Source organism: Fundulus heteroclitus, chromosome 16 (assembly GCF_011125445.2).
Source record: "Fundulus heteroclitus isolate FHET01 chromosome 16, MU-UCD_Fhet_4.1, whole genome shotgun sequence".
Classification (NCBI taxonomy): Eukaryota; Metazoa; Chordata; class Actinopteri; order Cyprinodontiformes; family Fundulidae; genus Fundulus; species Fundulus heteroclitus.
Window position 1 is genome coordinate 30,237,501 of NC_046376.1, and position 15,542 is coordinate 30,253,042.

Below are 15,542 nucleotides of genomic sequence, written 5' to 3' on the forward strand. Positions count from 1 at the left end.
GATAATCTTATTTACCAGCTCAAATCAAGGACAAATACACTAATTTTAAGAACATTTTACTTATTTTTAGATCCATTTTTGCAGTGCACAACCAGACGTCTCATCAAAAGGCACACATTCGCAGCAATACAAGAATATTAACTGACATCTGGCGAAGCAGTCCTGAGGGAGCACATAGATATACACGTGAAGGCATCAGACTCAGCACCGCTGTTCCCACATGGCTGCATCAAAGCCTTCCTGCCGCTGAGGAATGTTAAATGTTGAAGGTGGCCGTCCAACGCACAAAGTCTGATCGCAAATCAGCAGCTGAGGTTTCCGACTGGAGACATCTGGAGAAGTTCTAGGGAACCACGCCAAACTGCTGCACAATGCAGCGTTGGCATCTGCCGTTTCTTCTAAATGGGTGTAGTGTAACCAGATGTTGAAGAACTAAATTAGAATTAAAAGAGTAGCTGCTGTGCAACTTAAAATAATGCACCCATCATCAGGAGGTCTCAGTGGTCGACATAGTGCACGCATGACTTACTGTTTGATGAGAGGAAAAGTTTGACAGGATGTGTGGTAACTGCAATGTTACTGCATGCAGCACCTAATGATTAACGGACAGCTGCGGCAAGAGGTAAAAAAATATATATTGTTGAATCTATTTTAGTTATTTTAAATCATAAATAGCACAAGACGTTAACAATCTCCTTCAAACGCTTCTTGATTCCTATTGGACAAATGTGAATGCATCTCTGACTTCTCCTCAGCACGAGCTTTAACAGATTATTGTGAAGCTGGAAGCAAAACATAATTTGGGTAAAATAACTGCTCTGCCCCAGTTTAATCATCAGAGTCACTTTTTTGATGAAAACCAAACCAGATTACAGAGGATTCTTCCCAGAAAAATCCTCTGAAATCTGGTTTGTTTTTGTCGACAAATATGAGTTTATCTCTATGTCTAGCAAAAATGCTGTGCTGCGTACCCTGGCATAAACTTTCCGCCCTGTTATTTTCACAGTAAATTCATTAGTGAGGATATAGTGGTTTAAGGCTGTCGGACGCAGGCTTACATGAGCACTGCGTGAGGTAATACAATCCAAAACAACGATAAAGGCCCCTGAATGCCGTCGATCACAGAGGCACTTTCTTTCCACTTGGTCCTTTTTTTTTTCTTCAGTTCTCAGTGAAGATCGGATTGTCTGCCTCTTCGTCCAAGCTCACGATTTGTCTCTGATAAAAAGAAAGAGAGTACAAAGGATGTTAGACATGCAAGAGATTACAATACAAGCATATGTATTTTTAACACGATTTTTTGCGACAGACCAACAAAAAGTGTTGCATAATCGTGAAGTGACAGACAAATGATAATTGCTTTCAGCCTGTTTTTCAAATAAAAACATCTAAAAAGTGTGGAGCGCATTTATATGCAGTTCTCTTTGCCCTGACCCTCTGAGTTAAACTGCAGTGCAACCAGTCGCATTTAGGAGAATCAGTCAACACAACTGTCAGCTGTTCAGTCCACAAATCTGAGGTGAAGAATGGCCAGAAGAAAGCCATTGCATAAAGAAAGTCCTAAGAAGCAGTCTTCTCTCTTAGTATCCATAAACCATATCGGGGACACAACAAATATGTGGAGGAAGTCGCTCTGGTCAGGTGAGAGCAAAACTAAACTTCTGGCCTGAAGGCAAAAAGCTGAAGGTGGTGGAGAACTGACCCTGCATATTACCCTGATTCATCCCCATGGTGAAATATGGTGGTGCCCACATTATGCTGTGGGGATATTTTCTTTCAGCTGGTATGAGTTGATTTGTGCGGGCTTCAAAGCTGTGAGCCACGGGGCCTAAGCTGGGTTCTGGTATGAAGCCCTCCCTCCCGTCAGACTGCTGTTGGCTTATGCCTCCGTGGCTGTCCCGGGAGTCTCTCCCTGAGCTTCCTTGGCCTGGTGTCTGCTACTCCTGTGCCTCACAGCCCACCTGTATCCGTCTCACTCTGCCTACCACGGCCTTCAGGAGCAGAGGCAACCCGCCTTTTGCTGCTGTCAGGCTCTGAGCGCTGCAGGTATTTTTGCCGTCTCATCATTCCAACCCCTCCCTGCCAACAAGACACCAATACTCCAAAACATACTCATTCACACATACACACAAACAAGATTCAAGCTATACAAATGCAGGCTCCTAATCCATGAATGGGCTTTTTGTACTTTCAAGCTACATGTCCTTCAGATGTCCTTTGTGTGCAACAAACTGCCTTAGCATGTGTAGGCAAGCAGCTTCTCTATACGGCATGCCTTAAATACCGAGAAAGGACACGTGAAATGATGGAATGGTTTTGATCAACGCATATTTATGTGCTAGAACGGCCCAGTCAACGACCAGTCCTAAATCCAACTGAGACTCTGGGGCAAGACTTGAAAACTCATGTTAATCACATGCTCTCTATCCAATCCTACCGAACTTAACCTATTTTGCAAAGAAGAAGGGTCAAGAATCTCAAGCTCTATGTGCAAAGCGGATAGAGACATGCTTCAAAAGTCTTGGTGCATAATATTCTACTTTGTAACGGCATATTATTAAACAAGCCCTAATCTAATGTATCTAACTTTACTGTCCTACTGTGACAGAATAGGAAAAAGTTCAAATGGTACGAATGCCTTCTGCACCTTACCAGCAACCTGGCAGACTTACTTTAGGGTAAGAGTAGCCATCGAGGCTTTGGCTCCTCCATATGTGCACCTGGTCCTCAGTGGTTTTCTGATAGACAGGGTTGTGAAAGTGAATCGTGTTGGTGCTCCGGAGTCTATAGTATCTCCATAGCAGAACGCCCCCGACGGCCACCAGACAAACGATCGCTATTTCAGAGGGACAGTTCAAAAGTGTGAGATGAGAAAACATTTCTGTCACTTTTTAATTACATCATTTCATAAGTAAGAGCAAAATGTGGCAAAACCTACCCAGAGGTAGGACAAAGTAAAGAGCTTTTGTGGTGTTGGAGGTAGTTTTGGGTAAAGATGCAGCAACCTTTGGCGGAACGCCTGTGGATGAGAGTAACACAGTAATGTTATCATCACTGATATAAGAGCAAAGCAATCTATAAAAACTGAAATAAAACTTTTCAGAGTTGCTACTCTGCCAACTTGCCTGGAGTTGTGACAGTAGCAACAGTGGTGGTCTGCACGATTTTAGGCTTTTCTGGTTTAGGCGAGGGCTTCTTCGGTAAAGGTCTGGTGGTCCCGACCGTAGGCCTTGTGGTACGCCGCACTGGCTTGGTGACTGTGCTTGTGATTACAGGAGGCACTGTTGTAGTAGTGTGAACCTGGGGCTTCTGTGTTGTCTTTGGCGTGGTCTTTTGTGGCGTTGTAGGCACAAGAGGAGCATGGGTAGTTAGGGTCTGAGACTCTGGAGTAGCTGCAGGTGTTGAAACAGCTGGTAGGGTACAGAAAAGAGGAGAAGAACGTGGCTATTAATATTTTATCCAACAAATATTAAAGAACATTATTCAGTAATGATTTACCCACCAGTCACACATGTCCTCATATCCCCTGCTAGCATCATGCCATCTGGGCAGACACAGGTATATTTTGGAGGGTGGGTGCCTATTTGAGGGGCAGCCAGGCACATGAATTCACAGCTGCTGTTGGACACCTGACACCAGTCCCTTCCTGCAACGGAAATTGAGATGAAGCTTTAGTTCAGCTGCTTTACAGATGGAAGGTGGTATTGACATTCACTTAGTCGGGTTCTTTTCATGTTTGTTTTTTGCTAACAGTTGTCACAGGCAGTGTTTACATGAGAGGTCAACAGGAGCTAATTAGTCGAGCTGAGCGCAAAACAAAAGGGAGACTAGCTTAGCTCTAACAGTGTCATCAAAACTAGGGATGTGGAATCATTTATCTGTAAGCCTTTGTTAGTCAGCTCAGGCTGACAAAGTGAAACACAGTTTGCAGACACTATTTTGAACGATGCAAAAAGTGCAAACTTTTAAATTACTTCTAAAACACCTTTGCAGGATTTACTATTTCAAATCTTGGTAGGGCATGTCTCTACAAGCTTGTATAGCTTTTTTAGATAATTGGCACAGTTCTTTTCTGGGGATCCTCTCAATCTTCCTCGATCTGAATGCCTGTGGACAGGCTTTGCAGACCAGCCTTACTGAGGTCTTTCCATCTATTATTTTAACCGTTTGTTTCAGGTCCTTATTGAGTTGAAAGATGAGTCTCACCGTGCTCTAGATAGGTTTTCTGAAATTAGCTCTCTTTTTTTTACTGCTGTTAACTTACTCCCAATACAGATTAGTTACCCAGCATTAACTAATCTGATTTCCTTTCATCTGCAATGAAATTAAATCATCCCAACAGCATAATGCTGCCACCCCTATGATTCACAAAGCCTCAAACTGCAATATCCTTCTGGCGACTCTAAAATAAAGGCTACTGGTGAAGTGCTTTAACGATTGTTTGGATGGTTCTGCTAAACATCACAACACAACACTGGAGCTCCAATTTAGTGACAAACGGGTTTTTAGGAACATCACTGACCGAGCCCCCCCTTACCAAAATTACTAGTTTGTTTGGCTAGCCAGAGCTAATAAGGATCCAAATGGTTCCAAACTTTTCCCATTTCTGAATAACGGGGATAATAGGCTAACGAGATATTTGACGCTGCCGATAACCGATGTCGATATCCAATGCTACCTTTTTCGGTCCTTCCCCAGATTTGTGTTTGGAAACCATCTAGTCTTGGTGGTCTACAGAAACTCCTTTTGACATCATTACTTGTTTCTGTTCTGTGGGATCTCATATAGACAATTGTGTTTCCCTTCCAAATCATCTTGAATTAAATTAACTTATTAGATATTGTCTCCAATCAAATTGCCGAAACATTTCAGGGATGATCCATGGAAATCAGATGCACCAGAGCTCAATTTTGAGTGACATCGTAAAATGAAATTGTTCACATTTTTTTTTATAAATTACCAAAACCTTCCAAAAAAAAATAATTTTTGATTTGGTCATTTTCAGCAGTTTTCTTTTTTTTGAAAAATAAAAGTGGTCAAATCAATTTCAGAATAATGCTCTAATGTAACAAAGTGTGAAAAAAGTGAAGGGCTCTGAATACTTATTGGTGGCCCTATAAGCCCACCAGGAGGTTGACTGAGCTATGCAAAAAAATAGATCTGTATCAGTTTACTCATCAGACGTCAAGTTTAAAACTAATACTTTTTTTTCTAAAACCCTGATCAAGAGCTTTAATCTCTCAAGTCACAGTAATTCCATATTTTCTCCCTTCAAATAGAGCACAGATATAAAAAAAGCTACTTGGAGCAGTTTTACGGGTTCAGATGTCATAATCACTCGCAAACTAAACATCCCTTTAAATTTTAAAGCAGGGCTTCAGTGCATTTTTATCACCTTGAGCAATCTGAATGAGCATCATTGAACTCAGTGAAACAATAAAACAACAAGGACATAAATTCATCAGTCCCATTCAGATGGCTGTTTTTCGATTGACTGTGTTTTTCAATACAGTTCTTTTTAAATGAACTCAGGCTACACAATGAAAGAGCTTGCTGCTTTAAAATTTAAAACTATTGCCACATAAAATCAAGTTAAATTGCATTTGTCTGCATCGTTTGTAAAACTGTGAATACTCTTGCAGGCCACTGTACTGCATATCCCCGCGACCCTGCACGTATAAGCGGGTATAGACAATTGGACAGATGGATGGATGTTTTGATATATACTGAGTACAAGGCTTTCAGTTTCATGTGCATTTGAGTGCATGCAGCATATCAGGTTAAGCTGTCTTACCAGCAGGTTGTTTGAGGTTATGGTAAAGAATGATGTCCTCAGGGGATGACAGATGTTCTACAAGGGGTGCGATATCACCACCAGTCAGCCTGTTGGCACTGAGGATGGCATTATTACTGACATCCGTCCAGAACACTCTTTCCTAGAACAGCCCAGAAAATACTCAAACAGTTGGTAAGTTGTGCTAAGAAAATGTTCAGAGAAACATTTTTATCATCATGTTTCAGGGTGTCAATAATTATTATTGTTAGCTCTTAAATTTCTACCTCGAATACAGTGAGTCCCAGTGGGTGAGCCAGGTGGTCCTCGTCGATGATCAGGGTGCGCCGACCACCGCCTTGCACGTCGATACTGGAGAGCGTGTGCAGCTTGGAGTCCACCCAGTAGAGGCGCTGGTTCAGCAGGTCTGGGTCACAATGGGAGTCGGATAAGAAGAGAGGTTTACTGGTTCAGGCTAGAAAGACCATTATCTTTATGTGCGCATGAATAAATAAACAAGCGGAAACCAGATGGGGCTTGAGGTTCACCTAGCGTGATGCCATTAGGCCACACAATGTTGTCAGTGACCAGAGCAGTGCGGTCTACTCCATTAAGGCCTCCTCTCTCAATCTTTGCAGGATTCCCCCAGTCAGTCCAGTAGATGAAGCTGTAAGGTCAAACACATTTTAAGGGCAATCACCTAAATATGCTGACAGCTGCAAATCGAACAAATGTTCAAAAAATAACCCAAAAAACACAAACATACTTGCTGTGTGGGTCCACCACAATGGCACGGGGCTTTGATAAGTCTTGGTGGAAGAGAGTTTTGCGGCGGCTACCGTCCGCAGTTACCACGGAAACAGTCTTCCGGATGCTGTCAGTCCAGTAAAGGTTACCATGGACCCAGTCCAAGGCTATACCTTCAGGACCATCAATGTCACTGCCTATCACTACGTGGTGATGAGATAAGTCCTCTGCTGCTTCCATTTGAGTCCTGGGTAGGGTTAGAGTCAAAGCAGCAATCAAACAAAACCGAAGGGCAAAATGAGCAAATACAGCATTTACTGCTGTCTTATTTCAGTCTTGCTAACCTGTAGATCTTCTTCTGGGACAGGTCGGACCAGTACATCTCCTTGGTGGCAACGTTCATGTCGAGGGCCACCACGTTCTTTAGCCGGGGGATCACTCTTGTGTATTCACTTTTGTCCAGGGTCATCTTTCTGACTTCATGACGATTGGTGAAGAAAAGGTAGGCTATCGTACCTGCAAAATAAATGTCAAAAGCTGAAATACATTTAACGCCTCTGTTAAACTACAGGTGAACCCTAAACACATGCATTTGTTTGGGAAATTAAATCAAAATATAAACTGTAACAATTTGATTCAGAATTATTATTAAAAAATATGTAGATTTTCAAAACACCATTGATTCCTAACAGTGGCTCGTTAAAGAAATAGTTTTTTCTGGTGAACCTTTTCTGCAAAGTCCACCAGAAAAAAACAATATAGTAAGGCGCATTTGCATTATTTTTCCCTGGATGGGTGAGGGGTTGTGAGGCATGGTTGGTCTGCAGACTCCAGGGCTGCAGTAGCTGCACCGCTGTGATGTTAATGGAACCCGTGGCCATTAACACCACAGATCACACTTAAAGATCACGGGTTGCGAATACGCCTTAAAGCATCTTACAGTTCTTAAATAATGAAGTCAAAAACTCATACTTACCGATAGATTTGCAAGCTTGCGTCGCTGGGTCCATTTGATAACCTTCCTCGCACTCACATTTATAGCCGCCCATTTGGTTGATGCAGATTTGGCTGCACGTTTCTGGGTTTGCACATTCATCGATGTCTAATTCAAAGGAGAAAAAAAATAGCGGAGAAAGCAGACAGAACATCGTGAGCCTATAAAAAAACAACCAGTTCCTTCTTATCTAAAAGCACAGTGAGTGACAGAGAAAGAGAGTAAACAGATTTCTGGCATCTTTCTTAGTCTGAGCTAAGTTCACAGTTCAACCTAACTTGACTGAGAGCAACTGGGTGTTGTGTCATTTTGTCCTGCTCACCTTCACACTGTCTTTTACCGACCAGGTTGTACCCAGCTGGACACAAGCACTCGTAGCCGATCTTCAGGTCATTGCAAACATGAGAGCAGCCCCCGTTGTTGTAGAGGCACTCATTGGAGCCTGCAGAGAGAAGGGGAACGTTGATTTTTTCTGAGGATATAATTGCGACTGTCACGCCGGAGAGGCCGTGATTAGACACACAACGTAGTAATTAAACAAAAAGCTCTGAATGAATGAGCGTCAGCACTCACCACACTCCCTGAGAGGCTCGTCTGACCAGTCCCTGCAGTCGCGCTTGTTGTCACACACTCTCTCCATGCTTATGCACTCCCCGCTGCGACACTTAAACCGGTCCGGACCATCACAGTGGCTCACTGGAGATGGGGCACGAAAACCAGACAAGGGATCAGGTGACGCCAGGATCCTGCAGGTCTTTGGGAGGACAGAGTAGGCGAGGGGACACGTACCGTTGGCACAGCCGACTTCGTCGCTCATGTCTTTGCAGTCATAGCGATAGTTGCACTGGTGGCTGCCATGGATGCACGTACCGTCGCCACATTCAAATTCATCCGGACGGCATGTGGAATGAGCTAGAGGGATGGAAAGGGAGAGAGAGAGAGAGATGGCAGTCCAGTGAGAAAGATGTTTGTCATGCGAGTTTTCAACACTTGTTTTTTTCAATAATGGCTCTCACTGTGATTTGCTGGAAATTGCTTAGAAATTGCTATGTGAATCTTTCCAGACTGACAGAGGCCAATTGTTTTTCTCATCTTCTCTTGAATTTCTTCCAATCAAGGCGGGATAAGACGCTTTTTGATATTAACTACCCTACTTGATGTTGTCAGACAGGTTCTGTCTAAGCGACCTCTGGTCTAAGAGACCTGGGTGTGGCTCAGTTTTTATGGTTAAAGCACGATTTAACAGTTCGGGCAGTTAGTTTTTCACAGAGTCCAGGTCAGCTTTTTCCGCTTCACAAGTGAAATCTTTATTTGAGAGCTGAATTTTACTCAGGAAATCTTTGATATAAAATGCGTTTAATGATCTGAAACATGTAGTGTAATAAAAAGCAAAAGTAGAAGAAAGAGGGTAAATACTTTTTCATGTTACTGTATAAGGCTTGCATATTGTTTTCAGCACATTTTTTCCTACCACTCAACTTTCCAGTAATAAACAACCAGCTTCTTTGGCAATACATTAAAAATCACTTTTAATTAGCTTTGTGTAATATTCTAATAACTTGTGTTTTCATTAGCTGTATTAAAAACTTTATTTAAAAGAACTGTATTCCTAAAATAAACTCAACTTTTCAATGGTTCTTATTTATTCATATGCACCTGCAGCACAAGGAAACCATCTGAAAAGAAACACTTGAAAGTAACAATTACCACAATCGGCTTCATCTGATCGATCAAGGCAGTCAGTATCTCCATCACACTTCCAGCTGAAGTGGATACACTCCCCGCTGCCACACTGGTATTCCTGGGAGGAGCACTGGTGAATGGCGGAGTGGATGGGGGTCATGGTGGCACAGTTCTGTGGCCACTCGTCCGAGCCGTCCGAGCAGTCTGTGTCGCCGTCACAGGCCCACAGCTGGGGGACACAAACGGTGTTGTTGCACTGGAAGGACCTGGCGCTGCAGGTGGTCGGCGGGCAGGAGGCCTCGTCGCTGCCGTCGTCGCAGTCTGCGTCTTTGTCACATACGAAGGAAGAGGAGACGCACTGGCCGCTTGTGCAGCGAAACTCTGAGTCCGTGCATTGCTTGGGAGCTGGGAAAGATGAGGAAGCCAGGTTTATCAGGGCTAATTTCAAATAACCGGGGGCAAAAGCAGAGGATACAGCAGCGAAAATCGATAAGGCCAGTTCTGAGAAAAGCCAAACAACACAAAATAAATGCTTACCGCAGTTTTCTTCATCACTTCCATTCACGCAGTCAGCTGCTCCATCACAGCGCCAGGTCCTCGGTATGCAGTGGGTTAGGCGGTCCGTGCACCTGAACTCTGTTGGTCTGCATGTTTTGGCCACTGGAGTTGATAATAAAGAAAATAGGGAAATCTGACAAACTTTATCTTTATTTTTCTTTTTGAGGTATTTGGATTTGTGTGAACGGGACCTATGATGAATACAGTCCCACACTGAATGATGCTCACCACAGGTACCAGGAAGTTCATCTGTGCCGTCTCCACAGTCATCTGTGCCGTCACACACCCACAGGGCTGTGATGCATTTCCCATTCCCACAGTGGAACTGGCTGGTCTCACATGTTAATGCCTCTGTGGCAGAAACACAAACACGCATCTTAGGATATAATCTAAAAACTATACCAAATCATACTCAAGTATTCCCAGTCAGTTTAAAAAAACTAAATAAGTCTCATACGTCCTGATAAGAGTTTGCTACATTATGCACTTTTGCATGATTGCAAATTTTGTCCAAGTTGCTTTTATAATTTCCAAGGTGGGGCATCCATGGATCGGACTCGTTTGTTCACCACGTCTCACAGATGCTTCTTTGGGCTGAGATCTGGGTAATCCAGAAGCCAAATCAACACCTCAAACTTGATAGTGTGGTCCTCAAACCATCCTTAAATCTGTTTTTACATGTGTTGCTGAAAATGCCACAGCCATCAGAGAATACAGTTGATAACCATGATAACGAAATAATAATTATTTCATTGATGGGCCTCCTTACGGTATGCCTGATTTGTGGATATAGCATATATTTGCCAAGAGGCTCAGCCGTAAAATACAACTAACTGATGAAAACATACCCACAAGTACAAGTTGTTGAAACCTTTTGAATACCTGTATAAACTACGAGTTGAACAGAAACATGTACCGGACCCTTGTTTTCCTTGACTTTTGCTCCCTGAAACAAAAGCTCCAAAAATACAAAGTTCCCTTTCCAAAATGAATTTTCCAAAGACAAAATGGAGAAACTGAACTAAATGACTAAATTGGACCTAACATAGAGGAAGCACAGTTTAATTTAAAGGTACCAGACATTAATCCTGACTCACCTAGAGAGCTCTAAACCCTGCTGCTAAGCCTCATGTTTCTGACATAGGCTAGATTAGGGCTCCCCAACCTTTTTGAAACCGAAGGCTACTTCATTGGTACTGTCATACGAAAGGGCTACCAGTACTGACCTTTGAACTAGAAGAGTCAGAGTTGTTATAGATATTGTTATTTTTATATATATATAAATGCAAGTGCGAATTAACAGGAAGAGGAACGGAATAAAATAAGGTTTTAGATGCAGCTCACTGGCGGGTTGATCTTTTTTTTTTTTTTGTAGAACAGGCTCTTGGGCACCAAATGTGCTACTTGGTGCCCATGGGCACCATGTTGGTGACCCCTGGGCTAGAGTATGTGGAACTGGTCCAAGTTCTTCACATCAGCATGGGGCCCCACACAATCCTTGACTTTCCATATTTATCAGGTTTACAAATATAAGAGTAACTCATCAGGATCACTTGTTGGGCTTTAAATTCAATATTTGTCTTTTCACCCTGCTAATTTTATGTGTTTGTAGTTAGAAAGTAACATTTATCATTTGAGAAGCATACTGCATAGGCATTCAAGTATTGCGGCCAAATATAAAGGAGATGCAGAGATGAGCACTGCTTGACAAAACTTTTATTCATTTAAGGGCCCCATGCAATCTAGGGCCACCCCTGTTTAACAGCGTCATGGAGCTTAGAATAAGACATTTTATTAAAAATGTTAAATTTTTCCTTTTTGACCATCATAAAATTAGATCAAAATGGTAACTATTTATGTTTAGGAAGGTAAATCCTGAATATGCACCATATGAGAACAAATGAATCATTCAGTAGGCATCATTCAACCATAAGACATTTTTATGCCTATCTTGCCCATGTTGGCATTGTTATTGTAGGTGTAGGTTGTTTAACAATGTGTGTTTTGTTGCTTTAAACTTCTTAAAGTGGAGGAAGTTGTTTTCAGATTGCATTATTAAACAGAATTTTATAAAATAATTTCTATTTTAATCAATGATATTCACAGTTGTGAATAAAAGTTCAATACTGGTTACACTCTAACAACACTAGCCAACTTATTTTGGTGGAATATACTTCCAAAATGCTTTGATAAACATTTGTGTCGGTTCAGTTAGCCAGTAGCCATTCTCATTCATCTTGTGTTATGTCCAGCTGAAAAAGGGTCAGCAGATGTGTTCAGATGGGCAGTACTATGGATACATCAACTCATTAGAAGTTAAGAATATTCAGAAGAACTGAGGTTAAGAAAGGCTTTGTTGGAGCAAGAATATTAGTTTGTAACCAGCTTTCGCACCAGCGGTAACAAGCTGAGCTTGGTAACCCCCAGTTTTTGACAATAAACAGCACATTTTAGGCGTGCTTGTCCCTTTAAAGGCTTATGTTATACATCACCTTGTTAGAGTTCATTTAACTGAATGTTTGTTTTTATTTTCATTAAGATCTTACGACTAAATCACAAACTACTCCTTATTTATTGTTTTCTAAATAAATGGGAGGACAAACCAAATTAGCAAAATCATCTCAAAAAGCAGTTAAAATTTATCTGAAGTTGCTTAAGTAAGTTCTTTCTAAAGAATGATTGGAATTTAAGTAATTAAAACATTTCTACTCTGAAATATTAATTAAAATCCCAAAAATTAAATTGTGTCTAATTGTGTTGGTTTAATTTTAGCAGCTTGTTTTTTTTTCAATTCATATATTTATATATGTATTTCATATATTTATATATGTATTTGTTTATGATATGCTGTACAATATTATGAAGAAGATCAGTTTCAAACTGACAGAGCTGCTTCAGACAAAGATCACCATGGTTCTGAACGGGTAGAAAGATCTTAGATGTAACGATGATGTTATTTGACCTTAATTTCATAATTGCTAATTTTGCTGAGACTGGTGCCATGTTCCCAAAGAAATTTCCATGCTGGATGTTTACTTAATGGGCTTAAAGTTCAGAGCTCCAAAGACAAACTGGACCAAATGGCAGCGTTATTGACTGACTGCAAAACACTTCTGGGAAAGTGACAAATGTGCTCACCCTCTTGGTTGTTAAACATCTTTGAAATGTTACCATTGTTTCTAATTTAATCTCATTTTAAGACTCCTTTGATGGTCACATAAATTAAAAGAGGAAATATTTAAACACATTACGAGTTAACGAAAATGTATTGATTTATGCTCAGGTTGGCATAAATAGGGTTTCTCTGTCCAAGTGAGCACAGAAGGGAAAAAGAAACATATTTTATGCAGGGTGGAAACACTTTTCCAAAGTGGTTACATGTCCTTGGGAATGACAGCTGGGGGAAGGTTGATGGGTGAAAACTAGTTCCAACATGTTTCAACCACACACCATATACCCAAAACCAGCATACGGAGAACTGGTCTGACAGTAAACTTAGGAGTGTCTGAGTGTAAAACCAAAACTCAGGGAATGCAGTCTCATCACGATATGCATCCTCAATTTATTTTAGAGACATTTTGTGTCATAGATCAACATACAGTATTGCAAATTTTGAAGTGGGGAAAACATACATAGAAAAAATATAAATCTATTTTTGTGTGTGTGTGTGTGTGTGTGTGTGTGTGTGTGTGTGTGTGTGTGTGTGTGTGCGTGTGTGTGTGTGTGTGTGTGTGCGTGCGCAACAAATTTGTAGTGACCTCGCCAAAACCTTATAGAACTACATTTCTTTGAACTTACAGCTGCTAGTCTTTTAGGGTATGTCTCTGCCAGCTTTGCACATCTGGACACTGAAATAGTTCTCCAGTCTTTTTTGCAACATGGCTAGGGCTCGGTCAGACTGGACAAAGAGAACATCTAGTTTCAAGTTTGCCATGATTTCTCAATGACATCTAGTTCTGGATTTAGCTGGAAGCTCACAGATAGTCCTCAGTGTTTTGCAGCAATCAGCAGTGGTGGTGATGCTGTATTTAAGGTGAGGTGCACCTGAGCTGTGACTCTCTGAAGCTCCTCCAGCGTTAACATGAGCCTTTTGGCTACTCCAGTTAATGCTCTTCTTGCACTGCTTGTTAGTTTAGGTGAACATTTAGGTCTTGGTAGGTCTGTGGTTGTGCCCCACTCCTTCCATTTTTAGATACAAGGAGAGTTCAAAGCTAAGGATATTGTTTCACAACCTAACGATGATTTGAACACAACTATCTCCCGGTGTTCATTGGTTTCCACGAGGCTGTTCCCTCTGTGGCCTTCACAGAACAGCATTACGGTGGACAGGGCTCTAATTACTAATGAGCTAACTTCTCAAGGCAGTTGGCTGCACTTCATTTTATTTAGGGGTGTCCAAAAGCAGGGGGCTGAATAAAATCGCACACCAACCCTATGTAGATGGGTTTTTTTTGTAAAAGAAGGTTTAAAAATATATATCATGTTCTAACCACTTCACAAATATGCATTACTTTGGCACTGTTCTGTAATCTAAAATCCCAATAAAATCCATCGCATTTTGGGTTGTACCCTGACAAAATGTGCAAGGGGTATGAATACTTTTGAACTTTGCAAAGCTGCAGGCTTTTTTTTTTTCAGTTCAAACCTTATTGGCAAGACAATAAGACCTGGCCAAAATTTAAATCACTCTAAGAAACTCAACACATGACTTGACAATCCAATTAATGTAGATTGCAATCAGACTGCTAATATAGACTTAGTGTTAAATTAACAGGGGTAAAAAGCTGCCAGTGAAGAAGAACAATTTCCTCCTTCCAAAAGTCTGCGTGGAGCATTTGGAGAGAGCCAGAGAAGATATGTATGACCTACATACACGCATAAAGAAATGCACCCTCCCCTCCTCAGCTTGCATCCGGTATAGTAAGAGGAGTGGGCAATTTCAACCCAAGGAGTTCCCAGAAAAAAAAATATTATTTTAAAAGCAGCTACAGTGATGAACAAAATCCAATCAACGAGTAAAACATTTCATCTCAGAAAAATGTGAAATCAGAACTTACTGGCGTGACCAATGAGGCAGAGGAGAAGGAGTAGGGGGAGTCTCATGTTTCTGGAGGATGAATGGACTCAGAAGCCCACAGGTTCTTCCAAGGAAGTAATTGGACCCTGCAGTGGCAGATCTGTTATTATAAATAGGAGCTGCGTTCTGTTGCTCTGCAGCTCTGTAGGTGCTCCCGCCGTTTGGATCTGACACACAGTACAGTGTTTGACAACATCAGACCCATTTCAATGTGGTCCCTGGGTGGGTGGGGCCACGGGGGGCCCGTGGAAAGGGGTAGGCGGGGTCTGGAGATGGTGTGATTTCTTAGGTGCCCACCCTCAACAATTGGGAGGCGGGCTCTGAGCCAATGACATTTTACTACGAGTTTAACCCTTTCAGGCACGTTGGGATGCACCGGGTTTGATCCATTGGAGGCAACCTCAGTGAGGCGTGATATGATGTGAGGACAGGGGCGTAGCTAGGAATATGGACTGAATGTTAATAGTATTAGGGTCCAGGACAAAAGGGTGAATACCTTGTTTTTTAAACCGATGCTTAGTCAATAGTAACCTGGTTAGGTCAGTGTAACACTGTGGTTCTGAATGTTTTTAAAATAATGTTTTAACAAGTACCACCTCAGCAAATACCAGGTTCTCAGAGGATTATCCTTTTGATTTACAGAGCTTTACAAAACTATTCCAATTACTTCAACTGTTTCACACGTTCACATCACAACCACAAACTCCAAC

The 15,542-nt window shown here is 41.7% G+C and overlaps 1 protein-coding gene across 3 annotated transcripts; it reads right to left on the reverse strand.

The window, feature by feature from the left end:
* Positions 1-1,160: 1,160 nt before the first annotated feature.
* On the reverse strand, positions 1,161-15,046 carry ldlra (low density lipoprotein receptor a). Of its 3 annotated transcripts, XM_012867848.3 has the most exons (18): positions 14,813-15,044; positions 9,984-10,106; positions 9,735-9,857; positions 9,222-9,602; positions 8,304-8,426; positions 8,088-8,210; positions 7,837-7,956; positions 7,497-7,622; positions 6,865-7,036; positions 6,540-6,767; positions 6,322-6,440; positions 6,061-6,200; positions 5,795-5,936; positions 3,503-3,646; positions 3,126-3,410; positions 2,939-3,019; positions 2,673-2,836; positions 1,161-1,218 (listed from the first exon to the last, which is right to left on the reverse strand). In XM_012867848.3, exons 1-18 carry the CDS (start codon positions 14,856-14,858, stop codon positions 1,162-1,164), a joined length of 2,697 nt encoding a protein of 898 aa, XP_012723302.2. In that variant the 5' UTR covers positions 14,859-15,044; the 3' UTR covers position 1,161. The 3 variants fall into 3 exon arrangements, with proteins under 3 accessions (XP_012723302.2, XP_036004291.1, XP_036004290.1); XM_036148398.1 differs by having other exon boundaries at positions 2,939-3,005; positions 3,124-3,410; positions 8,088-8,426; positions 14,813-15,046; XM_036148397.1 differs by having other exon boundaries at positions 8,088-8,426; positions 14,813-15,045.
* Positions 15,047-15,542: the final 496 nt, after the last annotated feature.

Bases quoted from the DNA above. Each gene is read 5' to 3' on its own strand.
- ldlra (XM_036148397.1), bottom strand. From the start codon at position 14,858: ATGAGACTCCCCCTACTCCTTCTCCTCTGCCTCATTGGTCACGCCA. The intron at 2,837-2,938 runs GTAGGTTTTGCC...CCTCTGAAATAG, and splicing joins TTACTTTGTCCTACCTCTGG to CGATCGTTTGTCTGGTGGCC. The intron at 1,219-2,672 runs GTAAGTCTGCCA...TCTTTTTATCAG, and splicing joins ATGGCTACTCTTACCCTAAA to AGACAAATCGTGAGCTTGGA.